The following is a 26,549-nucleotide window of genomic DNA, read 5'->3' as shown; positions in this document are numbered from 1 at the left end:
ACCATTATTCCATTCCTTTCTCATTAGGAACTTTAAGAGAAAAAGAAATATAAAATCAAATGTTTGCTATATTATTTGTATTTTTTAATACTAAATTTATTCAATTTTGGTATTATCTTTTCTTTTTTTAAATAATCTTATTTTTTATTTTTAATCGAATATAAATAAAATTTATTTAGTTACATAGATTTAATTGTAATATTTTATTATATATAATTTGTTGAGTAACAACACTAGTTATTAGTGAGATTGGATTAAAAAAATTAAATTTTAATATTAAATATTTTATTTATAATTTTATATATTTATATTATTAATTTTAAATATTTATATAAATTTATTTTATTTTTTTTATATTAAATATTATTTTATTATATTAAATATTATTTAATATTACTTAAAAATTGTAATTTTAATATCGTAATAATTTCTTTTTTTTCAATTGAATTTCCTTTTATTTAGTAAAAAAAAGAAGAACAATTTGAACCCACCCACTTATTTATAATTTATTTAATAATATACCTAAATATATATTGTATTTATAAATCAGCACAAAGATTCCTGTCAATCCGAATATAATAGCTACCGGAATCTATATAAACTCACCTATCAAAGTGAAGATACTTGTGGAAGTTTAAATTAATAGGGATGCTTCGGGGGTAGGAGAGTAAAAGAGGGAGAAGAGAGGAAGAGAAGAAGAGGATAATGGGAGGGAGGGAAAGGATATTCCGATCTTCAAACACGCATCATTAATCTCCGTCGCGATACTGGTAGGATCATCTTGTAACTGTTCATAAGATCGTAATCAATCAACGTGGTCGGTTGGTATGAGTATAGTTAATGAATGAAGTGAAGGTTAAGAAAGAAACACAAGGGGAAATTCACGTTCAAACTTTTCCGATCTTTATCGGATTTTTTTTTCACATTCTACGTCATACTTTTCCATCATACTTGGATTTGACAGGGAGCAGAGAGTGGGGAGGGTTCGAAGGGATGAAGTAGAAAGTGACGATGGTGGTTTAGGGATTAGAATGAAGCTCGTAGGATTTAAAGGGGTGATTTGACACAGGTTTTGAGGCATGAATAAAACGTGAAAGCAACATGAATGAAACGTGAATGAATGTATTGCAGAAGGAAGGGGATAGTAGGGCAGGGTTAATACTCTTTTATAATAATGAAAAAAGGGGATGATATTAGGAACTAAACAATTTTTAGTAAACGAGTTATATTGTCAAATTCTGGCATAGTAAGGTATCTCTCTTTTTTCTTTTTGAAGTGAAAACTTCTTTAGAATGGGAGTGATCTGAAAAGTAGATAAACGGAAACGGAGCTATGTAACGAAGCTATGAAACGGCTCCCATACTAAATAATGAGAGAAAAAGAGACAAACATAGGATTTAGACTGCGAGGGAATAAGACGGAATATAGCTATACAGTTTTTCCTATTCTCGGTCTCCTCTTTATGTTATGCTTCGTAGTTATCGCTCCTGGTTGTATATGTGTGTGTTTCAGTGCGACTACACACTACAAAGCGTAAACACACATATTCTTTCGATACTCGAAATGTTTGTAGGTAGGAGCAATAGAAGGATAAAAGAATAAACAGAGATAAGCACGTAGATATGCGGCAAAAGTATAAGGTCCAAACGAACCGACGGTCGACATAAACAAGGAAGGTGCGTGGTATATTTTATTTTTACCAAACGTGTCATTTCTTTTCTATTTAAATATGTTTCTATTTTATTGAAAAATTAATATTAAATTATTTATTTCGTAAATATTATTATTATAAATGATTATGAAATATATAGAATAAAATAGACGTATTGTCTGCAAAATTTTACAAAAAAAAAAAATTGATTATAGGATACATGAAAAAAAAGAATTAGACAACATTGCAGAATACTTTTTTTATAAATATCTAAAGACATGTTTTTTAACTATAATGTTTGCGTATGTAAAAAAATTTATACTAATTTTTCAATAAAATAGAAAATTTTCTTTTCGGAAAAAACCTCACTACTTTTCGGAAAAAACCTCACTACTTTTCGGAAAAAACCTCACTACTTTTCGGAAAGAACCTCACTACTTTTCGGAAAAAACCTCACTACTTTTCGGAAAAAACCTCACTACTTTTCGGAAAAAACCTCACTACTTTTCGGAAAAAGCCTCACTACTTTTCGGAAAAAACCTCACTACTTTTCGGAAAAAACCTCACTACTTTTCGGAAAAAACCTCACTACTTTTCGGAAAAAACCTCACTACTTTTCGGAAAAAACCTCACTACTTTTCGGAAAAAACCTCACTACTTTTCGGAAAAAGCCTCACTACTTTTCGGAAAAAACCTCACTACTTTTCGGAAAAAACCTCACTACTTTTCGGAAAAAACCTTACTATAGTGGTGTTTACTACACTAACAGAGGTGTTTAGTTTCATTCACTTTTTAATTACCTGAAGCAACTCGTCTTATTTCTTTGAATTGAGAACTTGCTTGCTGTGTATTATGTTATCTATTTATATATGTTTTCAATAAAACGTATAATAATTTTTGAATGTGATAACAATAATATAATAATAATATTATAACAAATAAACCCAACAATTATCTTACTCCTGATATTCTGCAGTCGGCTCGTTCTTTCGAAACTTAGTTTTTCGAAGGTTTCACTTCTAACACGTGTGATCTGCCCACATGATATTATTTTTAGTTTTTTTTTTCTAACTATAAAGCGTTGTAGGGGTAGGAGGATAGACGTCTGAAGTATTCTGCTTGGGTGTTAAAAGCAAGAATATTTTTCCCTACTATTTATTCGAATGACATTCATTTTTTTGCTTTTTGTTTTTTTTTATCGTTTCGCTACGTTTCTCATGCATATTCGATAGATTCTTCACGATTTATTATTTTTTTTGTTTTTGAATTTTTATATTTATATTTTATATTTTTGGGTTCATCTTTTCCCCTAGCTTTCCCATCTAAACCACGTTGCATTATTCAATCGCATGCATATAATAAAAGCTCCATCAAATAGTGGACAAAACATACGCAATTACGAACGAGTTCTCCTACCTCTCTTCCCGTACACCCCCAATTCCCCGACTTGCACATACGCATATAGGTACGCACACACACATAGGTAGAATTTAAAATATAAAAGAGAAAATTACGTGCTAGTATAAATCGCCACTTAACCTCGTTCGTGTATATTCGTACCACTGTTACCACCCAACCTATTCCATCACCACCACTACCACCACCATCCTTCCCCTTTCTGACTATGTTTATTTATCGAACAACAAATATCAAATCCCGTTTACTAGATTTTTTTATTGCTTTTTTTTATAGCACCACGTAAATAACAAATCAAAATTAAGACGAATTTAATTCTAGGATTTTCGTACCTTTATCAACAAAATTATAAATAAAAAAAATTATTTGTCGGGATAAGAAAATTATTTTTAATATTGAAAAATAAACGAAAATCTTCTAAAAGGGGTAATGAAAAAGAAAAGGGTGCTTTGATACATTAATAAAAATTTTTGATTAGGATGAAAAATTACTAATTTGATACATTAATAAAAATTTTGATTAGGATGACAAATGACTAATTAGAGAAACACCTGTGGTTTTATTCATGAGTTTGATATAGTAGAGAATGTGAAATACCTTGCCACAATCGCAGATTTAGTATAGTTCTCATAGTATATCCATCTAACACTAAGAATGAGGCTTAAGGAAGAATATAGGATACACGTTTGCAGATTATACCACGTACAGAAAGAGTAAGTTAGAGACTAAGTACTTAGTAAGGTATGATATGTGTTATTTAGATGTCTTAATGCAAGTTATACATTCGTATCTAGACGCGTTATATGTTATGTATTATATGTGGACGTGTGTGTGTGATTATGACTATATAGATACGTACATTACTTTGCGGTTCTCGAGACTCCGAATGCTTGCAAACAGCCCAGCCAAAGGCGTATTCGCGGTTGCGAGGGCAAAGCAATGCCTGTCAACTGTGAACCAGGAATCGGGAGGAATAATTAAAGGTGTCTCGGAGTCTGGGGGAGAGGAGAGAGTGCTGCGACGCGTACCGGCCGCCATTACTTCTCCCGACTGCGGGAATATTAGCGCAGTAGTGCGTTCACGCGTGCGGACCACCACTCTACCTCATCTCACCTCGCCTCACCTCACCTCAACTTACCACAACTCTCAACTCTCCTCATTCTACATAGCTCAGTCAAATCCTTCGCCACATTTCTTCACACATTAAAATCACCTTCCTTTATTTTTCCACATTTTTTGTTCTTCTTTCTCATTTTCATTTCCAAAAGTTTTTTTCTGCGGAAACTATATCCGAAATTTGATCCCCAATTCACATAAAGTTTCTAAGTAGATTAATTTCTTTTCTTTTGTCTTTCTTCGTTGAACAAAAATAATTACAACGCCGTGTTTGATCAGTAATTGGATTTAAATTAAACTCAATTTGAAAATAAATTTTGCAGAGTATTTGCAACTTGTTGAAATCGTTGATAAACATTACGAATAATTTACTAAGTAAACGAATTAATTATTTACTCAAAATTTCAAAGAAATATTCGATATAAATCGAAATGTTCTATTATTACATTTTCCTGTAGATCGAAATATCAAAATGGAAGGAGGGAGAAGGTAGAAAAGAAGAAAATCTGATGGTATACGGATCGAATACCAGACGAGATAGGGAAGAGTAGTTTAGTTTCTGGTTCCTGTTAGTAATAGAAGGAGGAAGAGGAAGAGGAGGAGGAGGAGGAGGATATAGTGATGGTAGTGGTGTAGCGAGCCTCTCGAAACTTTCCATGAATCCCCAAGCCGATCGTAACTCATTACGACTGTGTCCAGCAGTTAGGTTGTTGTTGCATCTATTCTAAGGCTATATCGTTTCCTAGGGTAACAGTAATACAAGCTTAAAGTATGATAAGGTGCAGCTTAGCGTTAATCTCTGGAAAGAGCTTTTGCAACAGAGAAATGAACCTTCGGTAGGAGGAAGAGAGAGGAAAGAGCGTCAATAGGTCGAGCCCTATTCCTATATGTTCCCTACCATGTTCTGAATCTACTAAATGCTCGCGTTTATCCATTCTGTCTATCCCTCTCTCTCTCTCTCTCTCTCTCTCTCTCGCTCTCTCTCTCTCTCACACTCACACTAGCTAACTCTCCTTTTACCTCTCTCAAACTCCATATATTCGAAGCTCGTTACGCATCCTTCGTGCCAGATGCGTCCCATCGTTTATTTAATCCTTACACACATCCTAAAACAACCAACTATGGGATAGAGTAATAAAAATAGATTACACCTGACTCCATGAGAAACTATTGTCTATGGTCTATCAATACTTTGTATTATGTTATAGTATTATTATTTTAAATATACAATATACAGAGGGTGATCTGTAACTGGTGGTACAAGCGAAAAGGTGGTGATTCTACATGAAAAGAGGCTTTGTTTTCGAGAAAATCGACTTTGAATTTTCACAAATTACGCGTGCACTTGATCATGTCTCGTTATAACGGACCTACAAACTTTTTAGAAATACCCTACGACTTTTCAGAAAAATCCTACGAACTTTTCGTAAATACCCTATGAACTTTTCGGAAATACCCTACGTACTTTTCTGAATTAACCTATATACATATATATTAATACATACATAAATATATATTAAATATATATTTATAATATATTATAAATTGTATATATTAATAAATGCACGCGTTAATTGATAAGAAAATATAATTCGTATAATGGGAAACGTGATAGTGTGTTAAAACAATATATATTATTCATCTGAAAATATAATCAACGAAATTAATGGTTGTGTTAGGATTTAATCGTTTCGATTCTTTCAATTATTTCTTCTTTTTTATATAAATTAAGAAATATTACAATGCAAAAATAAATTGACTGTAGTATGCTCGTGAAAAGGAAAATGAAATTTCCAAGTGAAATTTTGTTATTTGATCATTTTAGATTGTGAAAGGTCAAAATAGGAGAATCGTGATCATGAATTTACTTTTATCTAAGCACTTATCATCATCCCTTTCGAACGAGGATCGTCGTCATAAACGCAAAATCGTTTATGACTTTAGGAAAGAATCCTGGACATTAACTTTCTTACTGCACCCATAAGGGCCAAAAGAACGAATGGATTTTCCTTTTACGAGCTCGTTATTTATTTTCTTTTCTTTTCTTTTCTTTCTTAACGATCCTTAAAATTCGATAGAATAGCACAGCAGGCTAGTTAGCTGATAAGAAAAAGATAGGCGAAAAGTAGAACATAATCGTGTTAGCTCGAACAATCGGATAGAGAATGAAACCCTAACACAAATAATCAAGTTTTTTTTCTTTTATTCTGCTACTCGCTATCTCTTTTACTTTAGACAGAAAAAAAAGAAAAACTTTTTACATGAAAAATAAGAATGTATGAGCAAGATTGCGTTACATTTAACGCGAAACTATAACGATAGTAGAAATCTTGTTGGAAAACCAGATCGTGGTAACAAAAAAAATATGTAAAAGAGTTACGAGAGTCGTATCCTGGGGTAACGCAAAATGATAACAGTCCAGGTGGTATCGTAAATTCAAATAGCGATCGTTATCGTTGCCACGTTTACGTTCAAACTAAGTTTCTCTATGTAGACATTCTGATTGAAAAAAAAAAACAAACCAAAAAAATATCACCTATTCTGTAATATTGTATTATCCAAAAAATATAGTTTTTCACCTAAAATTTTTGTACTCGTTAAAATTGTAGTGTTTTTCTGAAAGAAAGACCTATATTAAATTTTTATCGAAATTTGTTCTTCTTGTTTTTTTCTATTTTTTTTTTGGTTGGAACAAACTCTTACGTGTGAATTCCTAGAGAGTATTGTTGGTAGCATACTGCATACCTAACAAAGATGGGAGAAAAAAGTTACGACAAGTGAAAGCATTTTTAATGCAACATAGGTCCTTTTTCCATCCCACGAAGCTATAAAACTATGAAAGCCCATGGTACACCCATGGTATATCGTAAAATTTATCACATAGAACTTTCTTACAGCAAAAAATAACTTTCGGATCAAAATTTAACATAAACCTACCCTTAGATCAATTATCAATATTTAACGTTTAATTAACTTTTTATCACAATTTTATTCAACCAATAAAATAATAAGATTAAAAATCTTTTGAAAAAATAGTTTAATTTTCATATGAGAAAATATTGAGATGAAACGAACGCATCTGCGAGATCACGCGTGAAACTCATCGAGTAAGTTACCGAGATCGTTCGTTCGAGAGAGGAAAAGAAAAAGAGAGAGAGAGAGATAGATAGATAGATAGATAGAGGATAAGAGCCGAGCCCTTTATTGCATCGGAATGACAGGGTGTCCCGTCGATCGAAGCCCGAGTGCCCAACGTGTTTCCCAATATTCGTGCTCTTTGGTCCGTGGGTCGAGGGTAATTTTCGTTCGACACCATGTGCCGCACCTATACCCGCATCCGTACTATCTCACACCCAAACTCACACCAACACCCAACACCCGTATCCGCATCCTCATCCGCATCCGTTACTCTCGCTAGGATCCGATCGCGAAGGAAATCGAAGCTCAATTTCCATGAATCTCGATTCCAGTTTGAAAATTACTTTCAGATAAAAGTTTAAACCTTCCCCGCTCCACCATACGATCGTGAGGTTTAAACAGACAGTTTTCTAATTTCCTGTAGATAAGATTTTGGTTAAGATTTTCGGAGTGGTATGTCGTAACAGCATTGTGTTTTGGACAAAGGTCGAATAATGACAAATCTCAGCTAGGAAACCAAGAAGAGAGATACCAAGAACCAAGTAGAATTCAAAAAGATCCTTTATATCTCGTGGGACACGAATTCTCTCCTAGGAAAGAAGAGTATCACGAAATGAGGTTTTTGCATGAACAAAAGAATAAAGGTGGGGGGCAGGGGGAGGGAAGGAGGATGCTAGACGACGTCGTGAAAAAGGGGACACGTTGCAACAGACGTTTTCTTTGAGATTCTGGACTGGTGGTTACAGGAGGCGAGAAGAAAATGGTATTTGAAGATAAGAATTTTGTGAGCGTTTTGTTTTTTTTTCCTTCATCTTTTACAAATAAAATAAAATATTAATAATTCGAGATTTTGATTTAAGTTTATCGAAACATGTAATATCTTATGATGATAATTATAGGAATAGGGGTATTTATCGCAATTCGATAAAGTGGAGGATTAAGGGAGAGTGAGTGAGAGGGTTGTTCGATTGATAAGTCTCGACCGATATTTGCGTTCTCATTAACCAATGCCACAAGCCGATTCAAGGGTCTTGGTTTCCCTGCAGACCCATAAAGTGGATTGATCACGTGCCTACATTGCATATAATCAATGCTACTGAGATGTATGCGATCCATCAAGAAGTACTATGCGAGGCGAGATGTTAATCCGAACGGTTGCACGCTAATGAGGCTGCGATCGGAGGATTAATTACGAGTAGAACCGCGGACTCTCGATTCTCGTCAGATGCTAGATGATTCCCTGAAACATTCCTTCAAGCATAATCCCAACCGCATCATCTTTACTCAATCTCAGATAATTTTCTCTCTCTGTGTGTTATAACGTTAATGAGAAACTTATGAAAGATTTCTAAGAATCATCTTGATTTGAGAGAAAATTATATTTTAGGAATAAAAAAAAGGTCTTTTGATCAAAATTATCAAATGTTAAATGTATGAGGTATCAATGTATGAATCTATCAAATGTAAGAATTTAAATGTTGAAATTATGAACAACGAACGTTCCTAAAACCAAAGTTTGCATTTTACTATTTACACAAAGTAGAAATATTCAAACGATATAACAATGTAACTATTGACAAGAGGAGAATTAGTATAGTTTGTATAAAGTAAGATGGCATAAACGGTGAGTTTATCGAATTAGCATCGACCACCACCATGCGGGCTCACTTAAGTTACCTATCTAAAGTACAAGGGGGGGCTTGGCTGTTATTCCCTGGCTGCTTCTCTACCTTAAAGGTAGATCGGTCGTGAGAAAGTGCGAACCAGAGACAAGTAGAAACGTTAGCAAGCTTGCTAAGTCTAGGCTAGTGTATAGCTTAGTTCAGCTAGCTAGCTAGCAATGTTCTACGGTTAGTTGGACTCTTCTCTTCTGTTAATAGTACTCTCGTTGTTTATGGTAGAAGTTTGAACCGGCTTTGCGCGGCTGTTTAGATTGGGATTGTGCCGTTAAATTGTTCCCTCGAGTTGAATTATAACGTTCACCTAGTCCGTTCTCGCCAATTTCATTTTCTCTTACTTTATTACGTTTAAACCGGTGTAACTCGGTACAGAACAGGCAGGCAAGCAGGCAAACAGGCAGGCAGGCACAGTATCGTTACATTTTCTTCCCGTTCTTGTTTCAGAAATTATGATTTAGCTATGATAAATCGACTTACTCCGAATGGATTCGTTCGTTTATTGTAATTCAACTTACTTACGTGCACCAGCGGGGTTGATCACATTTGTTGAAAATAACCTTAAGAGAAATTGCAATAATTCTCTCGACACTTTTAACTTGCAACTAATGATTTATCGTTATTCCCATTTCAACGTTTTCCGAACTCATAGGGGAATCATTTCTCAAAGTATGAGAAACGTTAATGTTTTATTTCCGAACATTTCTACTTATTTCTTCGAATATACAAAACTTTTCCCCCTTATTTTATATTTCTTATTATGATTGATGATATTAAGTGCAATTTATATGTGATAATAATTAGTTTGTCTGTTATTTTTTTATTGTTACAGAAATCGACTGGAAAGTAACACGGAACATTGGAACGCGTTGCTGTTATCCTTACGCGAATTAATCGAATGGGTTATTAGAAAGGACACCGAACTTACAGGATTGGGACCTGTTTGTGGTGACGTTGCTGCATTACAGAAACAACAAGTGAGTTCAAATTCATTTTTTTAACTCACATCAATCAATTACACGTTTCATTATAATTCAATTTTCATATCATATCTCAATTTGAATTTGTAATTAGATAATGTATGAGACAATTTACGCGTAATTCGGGTTAATTTAGTTAGAGGAGTAGAGGGAAGGGGAAGATTGAATAATCCTGCATGATATTAAACAATAAGATCTATTAAGAGAGATGTAGGAGTGAAGGGCACATAGGTAGGTAGGTAGGTAGGTAGGTAGGTAGGTAGGTAGGTAGGTAGGTAGGTAGGTAGGTAGGTAGGTAGGTAGGTAGGTAGGTAGGTAGGTAGGTAGGTAGGTAGGAAGGTAGGTACATCATGGGCAGACCCAAATGCTGACGCGTCCCAATGCACTAAGGGCAACGTTCGCCCTAATCCAGATTAGATCGCGCATGTTGCTGCTGCCGTGCGCAGATCGTCGTCCCCCATGTACACGTATGTGCATACCTGTGTCAGAGGAATCCTGTAGCAAATAGAGAACCGAGTGCTAGAGGACGATAAGGTGTGCATTTCGGCTCTAAATCCAGATAATCTATTCCATTGTCTACTACATTTACAACGCGTATCTTTATCTTGACATGTATCGTTCATTACTACACGACCCCATCGCTTCCCCTCATCTCCCACCTGCTCGGTGTTTCATCTAATTGATTTTCATTTTTTTCGATTGCGTGATAAATACGATTTGGTCACGCATTTGCTTTTCTTTTATTTATTATACTTATACAAATTGTAATATTACGTTTAATTGTATGATGTAAAAGATGTACAATTTGATTAGAACTTTGTTCAGGAAAAATTTAATTTAATTTTTGTAAATAGAAGTTAGTGTTTGTTCTTTTACAATTAAAATTAAATATTTTAATTTTTTTACGGTGGATATTTTATTTTTATTTTTGTGTGTTTTACTCTGTTACAATAAAATTTATATATGAAAAAGATAAAATAATAGATATTGGAATTTTATTAAGAATTATTTAATTTAATAATTAATTAATATATACTAATATACTCCACAACTGTACTTAATGATAAAAAAATGATTTATTGGCAATCGCGTGACCAATATTATAAAAATATTAAAAATAGAATAAATTTTTGTATTCGTACAACGTTTAAACATAAACTTAGACATTTTTATTGTTATTTAAAATAGAACAAAATATATTTACATATATAATACGTCAACTAGTGTTTGTCAGATATTTGAACGTAATTTTTTATTTTATTTTTTTTTTTTATATCCAATGTTATTACTCAAAATGCATTTACCCCGTTTACGACATTTGCGACGTTTGCGATTCAAACAACAGCTGTGACCACCTCGTCGTCTTTCTCGTCGTATTACATCTCCAACGTTATTCCGATTCCCAAGAGTTTGCTAGACGAGCAACAACGGGTATTTAAAGCGCTACTGAATTACAAAACGAATAATAAACTATAATACTACTTAGCATCCTGGAATTGTGTGATATAATTGTTTGCTTGGATATTTACCGACCGCTTTACGAAAATACCCATCTGTTATTTCTATTATATCACTTTTATCACACCCCTTTAGTTATAAATTTCGATTGAAAAATCTTTGCATAAAAAAAAAACAAAAAAGAAAGAAGATAAAATAAAAAGATAAAACGAAACGTTAACAAATCAATTCGTATCAAATAATATGACGTTTATTTAATCGAAAAATTCGAAAAATGGATGACCGACGTAATTGAATTTCTATACGTAAAAATATAAAATATATATATAAATAAAACATTAATATATCAATTCGTATGAAGTTTAACGTTGATATAATCGTTAAATTTAAAAGCGATAAAAGTCGAGAGAACACATTTACCGACATTTTATTACAAAACATGTATCCGACATACACGCATAACAGGGCTAAAGGTTTCGATAAAAGATACTAGTTTTAGGAGGGTTAGAATAGAATGTAGAAGGTAAAAAAAGGGATTGTACAGGTTCGTAAAGCTTTGCTTCATTCAAGAGAAACCTTCCGTTGATTTGACCTGAGAAACTTGGAAGGAAGGAAGGAAGGAAGGAAGGTAGGAAGGAAAGAAAGTGGGTGCTTTTTCGACGCGTATTTCGTAGGAACTTTCGTGAAAAGGGGGATCTACTTAAGAACGATGGTTGGGGGAATCGTAAGGACCTTCGAATAGCTTTAGGAAAGCGTGAGAGAAAAAGCTTCCTTGTAGGAAAAAAAAAAGGAAAAAGAAAGAAACGGGCGAGGAAAGGGGTTTGGGTTGAGGTGAGGGGAGAAAGAGGGTGGTTAAGAAAGAATGAAACGTCGTGCTTCTTTGCAAAACTCTTAAATCCGCAAAGGACACCGAAGATAATCTCGTTGAACGTAACTCGTGCGAAATATCGTGAGAAGAACTTTTCTACCCTTTTCTTTTTTATTTTTCCTTTTTCTTTCTTTCTTTCTTTCTTGCTTGCTTGCTTGCTTTCTCTTTCCTACATTCTTTTTTCTTTTTTTTTTTTTTTTTTTTTATATACATCGTATACTATCAAGCAACGTCGAACACGATTACTTCTTCGGACTTTTTCATCCTCCTCGAGACATGGTACACGTTTTCGAATTGGCCTATTTGTGCTACCAACCGAGCAATCAAATTTCACTACTCGAAATCATGTCCAACCCTGTCGTAACCATCTTGAATCAACCGACCAACCCTCGAGCATAACATAGCCAATCCATTCAACTTTATATTCGTGTATCGAGAACTCGTAAAAAGGATAACGACACGTGTCCTTTTTATTAACACTTTTCGATTTCATTATTTTATTTGTTCTTTTTTTTTTCTTGCAGGACGACCATCGTGGATTCAGAAGACAACTCGAGGACAAACGACCGGTTGTGGAAAACAATTTGGTCAGCGGCCGACAATATATTGCCAACGAGCCACCCCTATCCGACACTTCTGATTCCGAGGGTAAATTTTATTTCTATTATTATTTTAGAAAATATTGATAAAATTCTACTTTATGCAAAAATTATTAACAAATGCTTATATCAAATTATTTATTCATAATTTTTTTTTAGTAAGAATAAGAACAATTTCTTCGACAAGACTTTAAAGAAACGAAATGAAATGCGAATATGGTCGATTTTTGAAAGTAAAACGAGCTTTCACGTATTTCAAGACTATAATATTGCGTTTTCTGCTCCATGCTTTTACGCTTATGCGATATAAGGCAGCATTTTAACTTATAACGCGTGTTACCAGCCGGAAGCTTCTCGTCGTCTCGTCGTGCGCATACATTTGACGCAACTAGAATTTCAAAGCAAAAAGTCTTGCTGAATTTATCTACTTTCGCGGTAGACAGCTGTGATATTCGCGAATGAAAAATGTCCTCCTCTCGTGTAAGATAAAACTTATGTGAATTCTCTCATACGTATCAGTAGTAGTAGTAGTAGTAGTAAGTATATCTCGTTTGTATTACGAGGGAAGTAGTTTCAAAACTTATTTTTTTTTGACATTTTGGAAGATATTTTATCTTACAGGGTAAAGCTTGCAACTATAACAAACATTATTTTTCATTGAGAAACGTTCGATATGTATTTAATATAACTTCAATGTTTCTTTTTCTAAACGTACATACATTTTTTTTCTATTTATATATTTTTCTTTTGAGATAACCCATAATAATTGAATATCTTTGAAAATTTCATAATTTAAATCTAAAAGTATAAAATTTCGTTGAGATATGAATAGTCAGAAAGGAAAAAGTTTAGAGATAGCTTAAAATATTGAAGTAAATTTAATATCGTTTGAAAATGTATTCATTTAGAAGTTCAAATTTGTTGGTTTAACCTTTAACTAGTGACGTTGAGTCACAGAGAGGAAAGAGGGAAGAGGATTCGGGCTGAAAATATTTAACTTATAACTTCATTTTCAAATAGTTATTCAAAAATAAATATCCCTTTATTAAAAAAAGGAAAAAATAATAAATATACACACGCAAATAAAAATTGTATTTAAAAATTCATTAATCTTCAAAAATTATGATTTGGATATTATAGTCTTCTGAAAAATCTTAATCAACATTTTATATTATAAAAGAAGAAAATATTAAATATTAAAAATAATAATTGAAAATGAAATTATATATAGGTTTGTAACGAGAATGCTTTTAATCAAGTTAGGTATATATCGTAAAGAGAGAGAGAGAGAGAGAGTAAGGGGAGACCAAAAGTTGCAACCTTTACAGTAAAGAAACGTCCCAAAGGAATCTGAAAACTCGATGGTAGGACTTTAGCAATTCCTTGGAGGACAGTAACTGCGCCAAAGTCACTCTATTCTCTCTTTTCTCTTTTCCACTTTCTCCTTTTACTCTCTTTCCTTCTTTTACTTAGGTTTCTCTTTTAATAACTGCCTCAGTGAACGAATGAACGAAGAACGAACTTCCTTGAACTGGTATTATTAATCAACCAAAGAGCATCCTTCAAAACTTTAGTTTTGAATTTTCTCCAAAACTATAGTGAAATGGAAAGATATTTCTTTTAAACTGTTAGATACTTTCGCGAATAAATGATAAATTTAACTGCTATACTTCGAAATTTAATTAATATTTATATATATATATATATATATATATATATATATTGAATTGAGAAATAAAACTTTTTTCGTATTTTAAATAAATAAATTAAATGAGTTTCCTTCTTCTCGTTTTATATACGATCTTGTTTAAAATCATTTTAAATTGTTTTTAATATTTTGAAATATACCGTGATCATTAATGTGACCATTTTATTGTCTTTTAAATAGATTGCAACTATCAATAGAATTACAAGATTTCAAACTAATAAATTGATAAAAATACGAAAACAATTTTCATCCAATCCAATGTGTATCTAATAATTGGAAAGTTTTTAATTCGATTTAAGAAGAACTAAAAAGTAAAAAGTTTAATCGTAATAAAACTCTACTGAGACTTACCACCATGACCATCCCTTCGAGAAATACTATGTTTTTTGATTTTGAATTATTCATAAGAGGAGGTAAGATTAGTCACGATCGTTGCACTTGCAACAACGTGCTTTCAAAGGAAACATCGAGTTAGAGAGAGAGAGAGAAATGATAAGAGAGAGTGAGAGAGAGACTAAGAAGGGGTTAAGGGGGATAGGAAGGAGAAGCCTGAATGTAGGCAACACGAACGTCATCGGTGCATGCTTTTGGTCACACCGTGGGGAATCACGTTTCGTAGAACGTGCACAGCATCAGACAGCCTCAGTCAACTTGTAGCGTCAAGATTAGCAAAGGAATTCTATGATAAAATAGAAGAACACATAGATAAAATCAATAATTATACAAATTTCATAAACATTTATCAAAAATTTTTAAAATACGTTTATCGGTATCGTTATCGTTAAAAACTTGAAAATTACTACGAATACTTAAAAAATTAAACATTCTAATGAGAAACATTTAATTAAAATATTATCACGTTTAATAAAATGAAAAATCTGGAAATGATAGTAGAATTTTATCCTATAGGATGATCATTGCATACTTCTATGTATAGAAAGAAAATGAATAGTCCCACGAAAAACGTTAATCGTATCGCGCAAACACCCCACAGCTGACAATTTTTATTGCCGTTACTGGGCATGTGTTTAGCAGTGATAACGGCTTAGGTAAGTAGCCATCGTTTCTACCTGAGGGCTGTCGATGCTAGAACCCCCTTATATCTGTTCCCCATACGTAATGTTGATTTATGTTTATCGCCTTTCAAGCGATTTAATCGTATAGCAGTTAGTAATAGCAGTAATAGTAGTAGTAGTAGTAGTAGTAGTAGTAGTAGTAGTAGTAGTAGTAGTAGTAGTAATAGGAGTACATTTTAAACGTCAAACAAGCTACACGTGAATATTTTTCGTAAAAAATGATTAACGAAAAATTTGACGTCGATTATGTCATAATTTTGATGAATAGGTGAGCTGTGTTGGTTACTGTTTTTTTGATTTTGTGTGTGTTGCAAAAAGAGCGAGAATTTGTTAGGGGAAAAGAAAGAAGGAAATTAGAATTTTGATAGTGTTCGTTTCTTTTTCTCGATTCACATAGCCGGAAGAGAATTGGATGGAGATTCGAGAGGTTACAGAAGTGCCGAGGAACAAGCACGAGAATTGACGCGCAGCATCCGTCGAGAAGTGAACAAACTTTCGGAGCAGTGGAACGCCTTGATCGAACGTAGCGATGCGTGGAAGCGGAAACTCGACGACACCGCAAATGTAAGTACTATTTCCCTGTTTTTCATCTTTTATTTTTTTTATTTTTTAAATTGACATCTAATATATATATATCGTCAGAAAATATTTTTCGTGAAATATCTACCTGAAGTATTTCTTTTTATCGAAATATTATTATTGTATTACTTTTTTTTTTTTTTTTTTTTTTTTTTGTATTGTGACCATTTCTTATCTTGGAAGAATATGACAGCTAATACCAAGTTATCCTAGAACATACTTCAACGACATAATCTCGAGTATTGCAATTTATCTAATACCATTATCCTTGATTCTCTATCTCTATCACACTTATACTAAAAACCAAATCCAATGAAGATAATATGCTAGAAGAAGAAGAAGAAGAAGATGAAAAACTCCCCTTTTATTGCAATAAATGTTGTCTCTTTTTCTGAACAGGACAATATTATACTACATATATATATATATATATATATATATATATATATATATATATATATATATATATATATATAACTATATATAAAATAAGCGTAATATTTTATCTTATCAAAGAGAAAAGTATTACAAATAAGAAAAGGAAAGAAAATATAATGTTACTAGATAGAAATAGAATAGAATAGAAATAGAAGAAAGAAGAAGAAGAAAAAGGGTTCACTAAGTTTCTCTCAGTTCGAGACTCGATTCGTCTCAACATCCAGCCTCCCTTCAGCCCTTCCATCTCCCCACCTTTCACCCTCGACTTCGTCGGTATCGCTTTGTTATTGCCGCGCAATTTTCTCTATCGCATGGGCGTTCCATTTGTGAAAACGACTTTGTACCCTGAAGCCAGCCAAGCTACGGCATTTATTGGTCGACTCTGTAGAAGACGTTTGAAAAGGTAAAGGAAGAGATATGAGAAATAGTAGACCAGTAGAAGAAGAAGAAGAAGAAACGATGAAAAGAAAGAAGACTACGTTGAAAAAGGAAATAATTTGGAATGGTCTAAAAGAAAATGATTTTAGATTAGTATATGGTCAAATACGTCGTATCGGGTTTGAAAAAAAAAATAAACCCTCATATGGGTTTTTGATAGATTTCTAAACACTCGACTTATACGTTTCTTTTTTACATAGCCTATGAATAATCTTACCAAAGAATTTTTATAGATTTTATTAGGTTTGAAATGACATGGGGAATTGGGAGTTTAGGGGAAGGTTACTATAAATATTTATTTTAAATTTTTATTTTATTATTTTATATTATTTAATTTTAATTTAATTAATTTAATTTAAATATAATACATATTTATATTTAAAAAAAAAAAAGAAAATTATTACAAACTTTGATCTTAAACAATCATTTAAAACTATTCTAATCAATTAAATTTGAATATTTTTCTTTTTTTATGAACCACATGAAGAAATAATTATTCGAACGTCATTCTACTCTCGTGTAAAAACCAAAAAAAAAAAAGGAGAATTAACACATAAACCACTCATTCTTTAATACATCACAGTAAATATCAGATGAAACGTTAGCGCGATATACACACAAACACTCACACACATACAATTTAGACGAATAAACATATACACGTACGATCGTAACACACGAATATCTCGGGGAAAGTTTTCGCTAAATTTAGATCCCAGTTCGCTATTCCAATTCGTCGCTTGCGTCGAAGAGACGTAGACACCCGGCTTAAAAAAAGAAAAAAAAATATTTCCCATTTCTCGACGTCGGCGTAAAAAGAAAAAGAGAAAGAGAAAGAGAGAGAACACAGACAACGAAAAAAAGGCTGACGACGACGACGACGACGACAATGGTGGCGAACTATTCATTGCTCTGCTTGCTTGGCAACAAAACCAACGAATGTTCATTTAATTTCAACGCGTTCATTTTGTTTCAAATTTTGTTCAAACAAAATGATGAAAAAGAAGATAAAAAGAAAATTCAAGAAAATACGATCGAATGATTAAAAGTTGTCATATCGAGGGATCTGAAGGAGAGAGGGTTGATAAAGGGTTGAGAATGTTAAAGGAAAGGGTCATTTGACCAATGTGCGATATATATCATCTTTATATATATATATATACATTCAAAAGATCTAACTTTCCGCGCAATCAGAAGTCTCTCCTTGAGAATGCATAATTCATGAGCGAAACACAATTTAACTTTTAAATTCGTCGTTGTGCATTGCCCCTTTTCTCCGCCATCTTCTACTTTTCCTCTACCTCCTTCCTTGCTCCTTTACTGGCACCTCTTAACTTCGTTTCACTCCCTCCAAATCCCTCCCCTGCCTCCCTTTACCTCCTCTTGCTTTAATTATCAGCTATCTAGTAATTATCAACGACACTTTTCTTTTATTCTAACGATATCGCGAAGAAAACTACCATAACTGCTTTCTATCTATCTCTCTCTCTCTCTCTCTCTCCTCTCTCTCTCTCTCTCTCTCTCTCTCTCTCTCTCTCTCTCTGTAATTCTCTTCTTCTTTATAATACTACTTTATATTCATATTTCAAAGATTACAAAGTATAAAAATATTTATTTATAATTTAATACGCGAAATAAAAAACAACGAGAGATATATTTTATATTCAATGTTTAAATATGAATTAATCCATGGGAAGAGTAGGGGAAAAAAAAGACAAGAAATTGAAGATAGATAAAAGGAAAGGTGGAGGAACGAACGGGTTCGAAGGTAGGGGATTGAGGTCGGGTGGAAAAAAAAAGTAAACGAATGGAGAACACGTTTCTACACGTAGAAGGAAAAGAACGATCCAGATGTCTCGTAGGTAGGTAGGTAGATAGGTGATCGTGAGATATCCTGGTTTAAGCTCGGAATTAAACCGAATCGGAGCGATTCTAGTCGTTCCGCCGAGGAATTCTCCTTCATAGTTAGGTATGCTAAGCAGGAACCAAAGTAAGAGAGAGAGAGAGAAAGCAAGCTTGGCTCGGCCCAATCAGAGAACACGGCCAACAGGCAGCCTCCTATAACTTCGTACCTCACACATCTCTACAATTCTCATACACATCCCTATATCCACATATGTGTATATATATACGTATTTGTTTGTATGTATGTTATATATACTTGCAAATATAATATACGTTCCATGCGTGAATGTGTGGACCACATCCATGTACCCAACTTTGTACGTATGTGTGAATATACTAGCTTACATATGTGTGTGTTTGCAAATATAATAGAATATACCTACTATATATGTGCAGGCAAACATATATATACATTCAACTATTACTTCGTGTATGTATATGGGGGTGCTTATGTATTTGCAAATAGAATATACTTATACCACGGATACGTGTGTGTATTTCCATACACTTGGATATTCTGTGTCTCTCTTTCTCTTTCTTTCTCGCACGGAGCCAGACCAAACGAACGGAAATGCATATGCGAGCCCAAGGCCGGTGGGAACTCAAACATCGCCTTTCAAATTATATCCAACCTCTATCGGATTATCTTTCGTATTATATGCGTGATACCCATATACTTATATATATATATATCGCAAGTTTTAAACCATCGAAAAAATTTTTGATCGCGACCAGGAAGATTGCAACAACAAAAAAAGTTTACATAGTTCGAATAGGATGAGAGAAAGAAAGAAACAAAAAGGAAGAGGAAATGGTATAATGGATTGGTTGGTCGTACAAAAAAACGTTCTCAAAATAAATAACCACCTTCCGGGGTACAGTTTATACAATCGAGTGAAAATAATATAATCTTACATTGTGTTATATAAAAATGAAGACAAATTTTTGAATGTTTAATAATTCAAGCAACTTTCTTAATTTATTATTCGGTATATGTTGTATAATTATAATAATAATATCAAAGCTTTGGTTTAATTTGCTGACGAATTTTTTAAATTTAGATAAAACGTTTAATTTCAACATTAACACAGGAAATGTGTGGGTTGGGGAGGAGAGTATCGACTTTCCGAGATTTTCCAGTACGCATTAACGATCGTACTAACGAAAGGTAACTCATTTTCGGTTAGGTGATAGCTAATCAACGGTACCGCGAATCGTTAATGTGTATGCGTGTGTATAAAGGATTATATATATATATATATATATATATATATATATATATATCGGATATAGAAAGAGAGTTAGTAGACAAAGCACACACAGGAACAGATAGACAGACAGACAGAAACACATACACACACATACACACAGAAGAATGGTTCACAGTTTGAATGTCCCGCTCGAACAGCAGCAGCAACATTTCCTGGAACGTTGATCCGCTTCGATGAACCCACCACCGGTATCAATCTAACTCCCTCTCGACGAGTGGGCTACTTAATCAGTCAATTAGCGGTCTACCGCTAATTGCTTAATTGCTAAGTAAATTTGTAGCTGGGAAAGTGAGTAATATAGTCGAACCGGCTAGTTATATACCATCACACAGATAAAGTGAAACAGTGTGATGAGAGAGAGATAAAGAGTAAGAGATAAGGATAGATTATATACAATTCTCTTTGTCCTAATTATACTAGTACTGCAAGTGAAATATTCTAATCCTCTTAAGAAATGAATCATTTACATCCCCCGTTGCGTGATCAAAGGTACTACTATCAATTTTTGTCGTCAACTTACGATGAATTCAGAGATTGCTTTTGGTTGGTTTATTTCTTGTGGGTATTTTCTATTTAATTTTGGGAAATAGATTATTTTAGAAATTAACGAAGACACCATTGCAATTGTTATCGTATTAATAAATTTTTGTCGTATTAGTAAAAGCCATTGAATTTTAGATAATAATAAAATCCACGTTGAACAGTAATTGTTTATTTATCAAATTAATTAAATTAGATATGTTACCCTATCTATTTAATTATAGTAAATAATTTAAATATTTCGAGATAGGATTTTACAAAGAATTAAGATAAATCATATGTAATTTTTTATCTAATCATATATCATTTTGAACAAATATTATATTATCATTTCCAAATATATCGATAAACATATTATATCAATTATAATTGTTTATTTTTTTAAAAAATTAAAATAAATTGCTAATGAAAGTAACGAAGTAAGTGGAAACATATGATCAAGAAAATTCTTAATGTTGACCGGTATAATCTTCCTGATGGCTCGTTGTTAACATTATCGTCATAATCACCGTCACTAATGCTAGCAGTATTCTACTAGTCGTGGTTGTAGTCGTCGTTGTCATCATCATCATCATCATCATCATCATCATCATTATCATCATCATCATCGTCGTCATCATCTCTATTACCCTGTTATTACCATTATTATTAACGGCAAAGTTACAACCTATGTAAACCTTTATTGCAACGTCAACGTAAACAACTTTATTTCTATTCTTTCTTTAGATTTTTTATTTAATTCAACAAATTATTTAAAAAGACACAAATCCATGATAAAAAGTTGGGAAAAGTGCACTTCAAATTCTATCGATCCAAATCTACAATATTTCGTGCGAGAGGAATCGAGTATGCCTCAGGTTTCAAGTCCAATATTATTATTCGTATAAGTTTGTGAATATGTGTGTGTGTGTGTGTGTGTGTGTGTGTGTGTGTGTGTGTGTGTGTGTGTGTGTGTGTGTGTGTGTGTGTGTGTGTGTGTGTGTGTGTGTGTGTGTGTGTGTGTGTGTGTGTGTGTGTGTGTGTGTGTGTGTGTGTGTGTGTGTGTGTGTGTGTGTGTGTGTGTACAACGCGTTAGACGACTCCCGAGTCGTGGGCAAGTTTACTATACGTAGATGTTAAAGCCTTGCGCATTCCATTGATAACCAGATAAGCTGCATTCCATCCTTGATATCGTTGATCTCAAAAGGTGTGGCCCTTTTCTTACTTTCAATCGATAAAATTTATCATAATACTTTCAATCCTTTTTTATCTTATTAAAAATGAAGTTACAAATCAAAGGATAATTAATGCCCCTTTCCCCAAGCTTCCATTAATCTTAGATTCTTCATTCGAATTGATGAAAATGATAATATTAAATTTGTCTGTTCATGCGAATAATCGCGTAGGGATCAATAGATCATTTAAATCAGCGATTCTCAACCCTTTTCTTGCATTTATTCTTCTTTTATCATAAATGAAAATGTACTGATAATGTTACCAGACGAGATAGGGAAGAATTTTGGTCGTTAGTTTGATGGGAAATCTGTGAGGGAAACTTGGGGAATAGAAACCGAGATCGATACACAACGCGTACGGTGCAATATCGCATTGTAACGTCCTATCCGTTGTGTTTCTGCATTATACATGAGTTATATAGCTCTGTATTGTATATACTCTCTCACTCTCTCTATACCTCTTACTACTGTAACGTTGCTCTAAATTTACATTATGTTTATGCAGTTGGTAATTGAACGAAACGACATTAAGGTTGATACGAGTCGAGCATTCATGAAACTAGAAAATCGCTTGTTCGTATCTCTACAATCGAAAGATTCAATTTACGATACTCGAGATTCTAATCAGTTAATATAACATTCGTTTAAATGTGTTACTAATCTTATTTTCATTATTTAATATATTATGGTATAATTTAAATAAGTTAAACAGAGATTTGCGAATGGTGTAAAATAAATTGGAAGATAAAATACAATGAAAAAATATAATATTATTATATTTATTTAATGTATTATATTAATTGAAATATATTATTAAAATTTTTTTTATACAATATGGGTATTTGTTGATATTATTTAAAATTTGCTAACAAATTTTGTCCCTTTCTGAAGATAGATAAAAAAATTTGCATTATATTGTAAAATAAAATTCTAATCCAGTTATTGCATAAATCCTTTATACTTAAATATTAAATATTAAATATTTAATATTAAATATTTAAAAAAAATATTTTGTGTCAATTTTTAGAAAAATTTTAAAATAATACTTATAACATTCCAATATATATTTATAAATTGACATAAATTTTCTGCTAAATCAACTTTATAATAAATTTTGGTTACTTTGATAAAAGTGGATTCACACCTACACATAAATTTACAAAGAAATAAAGACTTTCGTGTATAGAAATAGACTTCTTTTCATACTATATTGTCAAAAGCTTTTATCTTCTAACGCAATTGGCTTAGAGTTTACAGAATAAATAGAGGATCGGTGACAGACTATTGGTTGGTAAATATATAACATATAATATATATATATATCTATGTGTATATATACCTTCTCGTGTAAGCTCAATTTCTTCACGAGTATCAAATCGATAAAAAAATGTTTTCTAAATTTCACCTGCATACGAGATCATTTTTTTATTTTCTTTTACATTAATAATTGCAAATACATATAAGTGTCTATATCATGAATAATTGGAAAATTCAAATGTTTGATGTAAAATAAACAATAAAGAATAATTAATTAATTAACCAACACATTAAATCGTACTACATCATACTAAATAATATAATACGAGATAAATGATTCGTGGAAGTGAATTATAATTGTTATTACTTGGATATAATCAATACACCAACTTATCAGGAATAACTTTTACCATAGAACGTACGATTTTATTTTAATAATTCGCATATGTAAATACGATTGATATAAAAAATATAAAGCAAAGTATTTTTTTCTTCTTTGTTTTTTGTTCACGGTCAAAATTGTAGTAAAGTGAATTTTTTAATAACGTAAATGGGAAGTTATGGTTCTTATCTATTACTAGTTATAACGATCCAGTTTGGATAATGTACAATACTCGTATATCGTGCGTACGAGGTACGCGCACTGGCCGCATATAAGACGATAAAATGCCACTAATTGGCTCGTTCACGGCACGCCAATTAATAGTTAATTAACCCCTATTGCCTTAACTGCAAATTCACGTGCAATCGAGGCTTTAATTAATCGCCGATTGATCGGTAACATATGCGTCGCGCATCGTTTCGCTCGATAAAAGGCAAATTTTCCTCCCACAGAAGAAGAGAGAGACTGTTAAAAACGCGATGCTTTTAAACACTTCACATAGTCAATTTCAATATATAGTTTCTTTTTTACATATTAATATTTTTATCATTATTTTTAATCATTTATTTTTCATATATTTTAATCAATTATATTTGCAATGATTTATTCGAATAATTTTCACATGATTGTAATTGTATTATTTGATTCCTAATAATCAATGATTTATTTCAAACATAAATGTGTGTGTGTGTTTATTAAAAATTAATTTTCAATATTATATACATTTTAGTCCGAATTTTTCTAAGGGGGCAATTTAATATTTATATTAGAAATAATTAATTATCTACTTGTGTAATAAACATTTGTTCAACATTAATTCAACGTCAAAAATTATATTTTTAATAATCTTAAAAGAAAACAATTCTTAACACAGTTTTGAATACTATATTCCAAAAACTCGTAAAAAAAAAATACTTATGTACAGGTCAAAGTGACTTCAATGCTGATATGAAAGTAAGAAAGAAAGAAAGAAAGAGAGAGAGCATGATGAGTCTTACAAGAGTATAAATTTAAAACCAAACAGAGAAAAAGAGAGAGAGAGAAAGAGAGAGGTTGGGAAGTAGAAAAATAAGAAAACAAGTCACCTACACTATAGGCAGTCGAGAACACACGAAGAAATACGAAAGGTGCCGAGCGGCCGGCAAGTCGGCACGAGGGGACCAGTTGCGTGACGGCTTCCACCTTGTACTGACGTTTCGTGTGTGTATTTCGAAGTGGGTCCTTTTTTATCTTCTCTTTACTTTTTTACTTCTTTTTTTATCGATTTTTCTTACGATAATTATAATCGCATGAGTCATTTTCATAAGTTTTAAGACATTACACGCGTTTGTTCATCATTTATGTTAAAAATAACAAGGAAGAAAATCTATTTTTGTAACATTCCTATGCAAACGTTCAACGTAAAATATAATACACGTGTTGTGCGTGTCATGTGTGGTGTATATATAGGAGTGTAGTGGTACATAAGTGAGAGTGTGTGATTATGAAAAAATGCCCAGATAAGAAGAGGGTTTGAAAAAGTTATAAGACATGGAAAACATTTTGAATACTAAAAACTGTGTGAACAGATATGTTTGCATTTGGTTGTATTATCTGCATAGTTAATGTATTAGTGACAGGTATGTTTTTTTATGTATATTAGTATACATATGTGTACTACTCATGAGAAGGATTTCGTCAGGGAAGACTCACAGTAGGTCCCATCGTATATTATACCCATGTATGTAGTTTTTAAAAAGGTTCTCACGAACCTTTTTCCTTCTTTTATGAGTAAACCTACCGGAACAAATGTGTGCTACGAACTATCGAAAGCTTTTGTGACAGTTTCTAAAACTGTCAAATGGGGACAAAAAACAAGTTATGAATTAGATTTATTTGTGATATTAATCCATTGCAAAAAATATTATTTTTAAGAAAGATTAGTTCTCAATAGTGGTATATAATATGATATTATTTTATTTAATTATTTAAATATATGAAAATATATTTAATTAATTATACGTCAAACATATGAACGTTTATTTACAAAATATAAAAATTATTATAAAATATATATACATATTTATTCTATAATAAATATAATATATAATATAATATATAATTAATAATTATAATATAATTCTTATAAATATTATATTTATTATAAAAACGTCGTTTCAATTAATTTTTCATATTTTAATCGGACAAATAAAATCTCCATAATTGTCACAATTGTATTTAAAATAATTATTTGAATTAATTTATTTACAAAATCATCGTTTTTGTTATCATTCAAATTAAATATAATATAAAGTATCATTTTTATCGTTGAAATTAAATATTTGGTTTTGAAAGGGTTAATATAACCGAGCTATAACGAGTTAGCGTGAAACAAAAGGGAAATTATATTAAGTACCGGAAAAGAGGTGATCTTTTTTTTTTTATTTAATAAACCTCTCTCTTTCCTTAACTATCTCTCTTTCTCTTTCTTTCTGTTTTCCGTCTGTCTGTCTGTCTCTCTCACCCTATTTCTCTTTCTTTTCTTTTAACAACTTGGATATATACCCGTTGCAGTATCCAATCAAAGGCAACTCTTACGACCACACACTGAGCCCTTTTTTTTTATGAGAATAAAACGAACTGCTCGAAAAGATACTACTTACTTCGTTATGGAACTCTCCTTCGAAGCACCAACATTTATATATATATATACATATATATACGTCCTTGCAAACACTCGATCAACGCTATATGGTTTCGTTATCGTAACATAGACCTCTCTCTCTCTCTCTCTCTCTCTTTTCTCTCTCTGTCTACTTTGCTCTCTTTAAAAAAAAAAATAATTCGACTGGAGGCTTTT

The 26,549-nt window shown here is 32.2% G+C and overlaps 1 protein-coding gene across 1 annotated transcript in view; it reads left to right on the top strand.

Moving 5' to 3' along the window:
- LOC107066180 (dystrophin, isoforms A/C/F/G/H) overlaps positions 1–26,549 on the top strand; it is a 334,345-nt gene that overhangs the window by 277,694 nt on the left and 30,102 nt on the right. Inside the window, exons 39-41 of the mRNA XM_015320544.2 lie at positions 9,830–9,974; positions 12,828–12,951; positions 16,084–16,250. Coding sequence (XP_015176030.1) covers positions 9,830–9,974; positions 12,828–12,951; positions 16,084–16,250 — 436 coding nt within the window. The remainder of the gene's footprint in view (positions 1–9,829; positions 9,975–12,827; positions 12,952–16,083; positions 16,251–26,549) is intronic.

The sequence above is a fragment of the Polistes dominula genome, unplaced genomic scaffold, assembly GCF_049000335.1.
Source record: "Polistes dominula isolate Pdom_NZ unplaced genomic scaffold, Pdom_raw_medaka contig_16, whole genome shotgun sequence".
Classification (NCBI taxonomy): Eukaryota; Metazoa; Arthropoda; class Insecta; order Hymenoptera; family Vespidae; genus Polistes; species Polistes dominula.
Note: the sequence above shows the minus strand (reverse complement) of the source record. Positions and strands in the feature narration are given on the sequence as shown.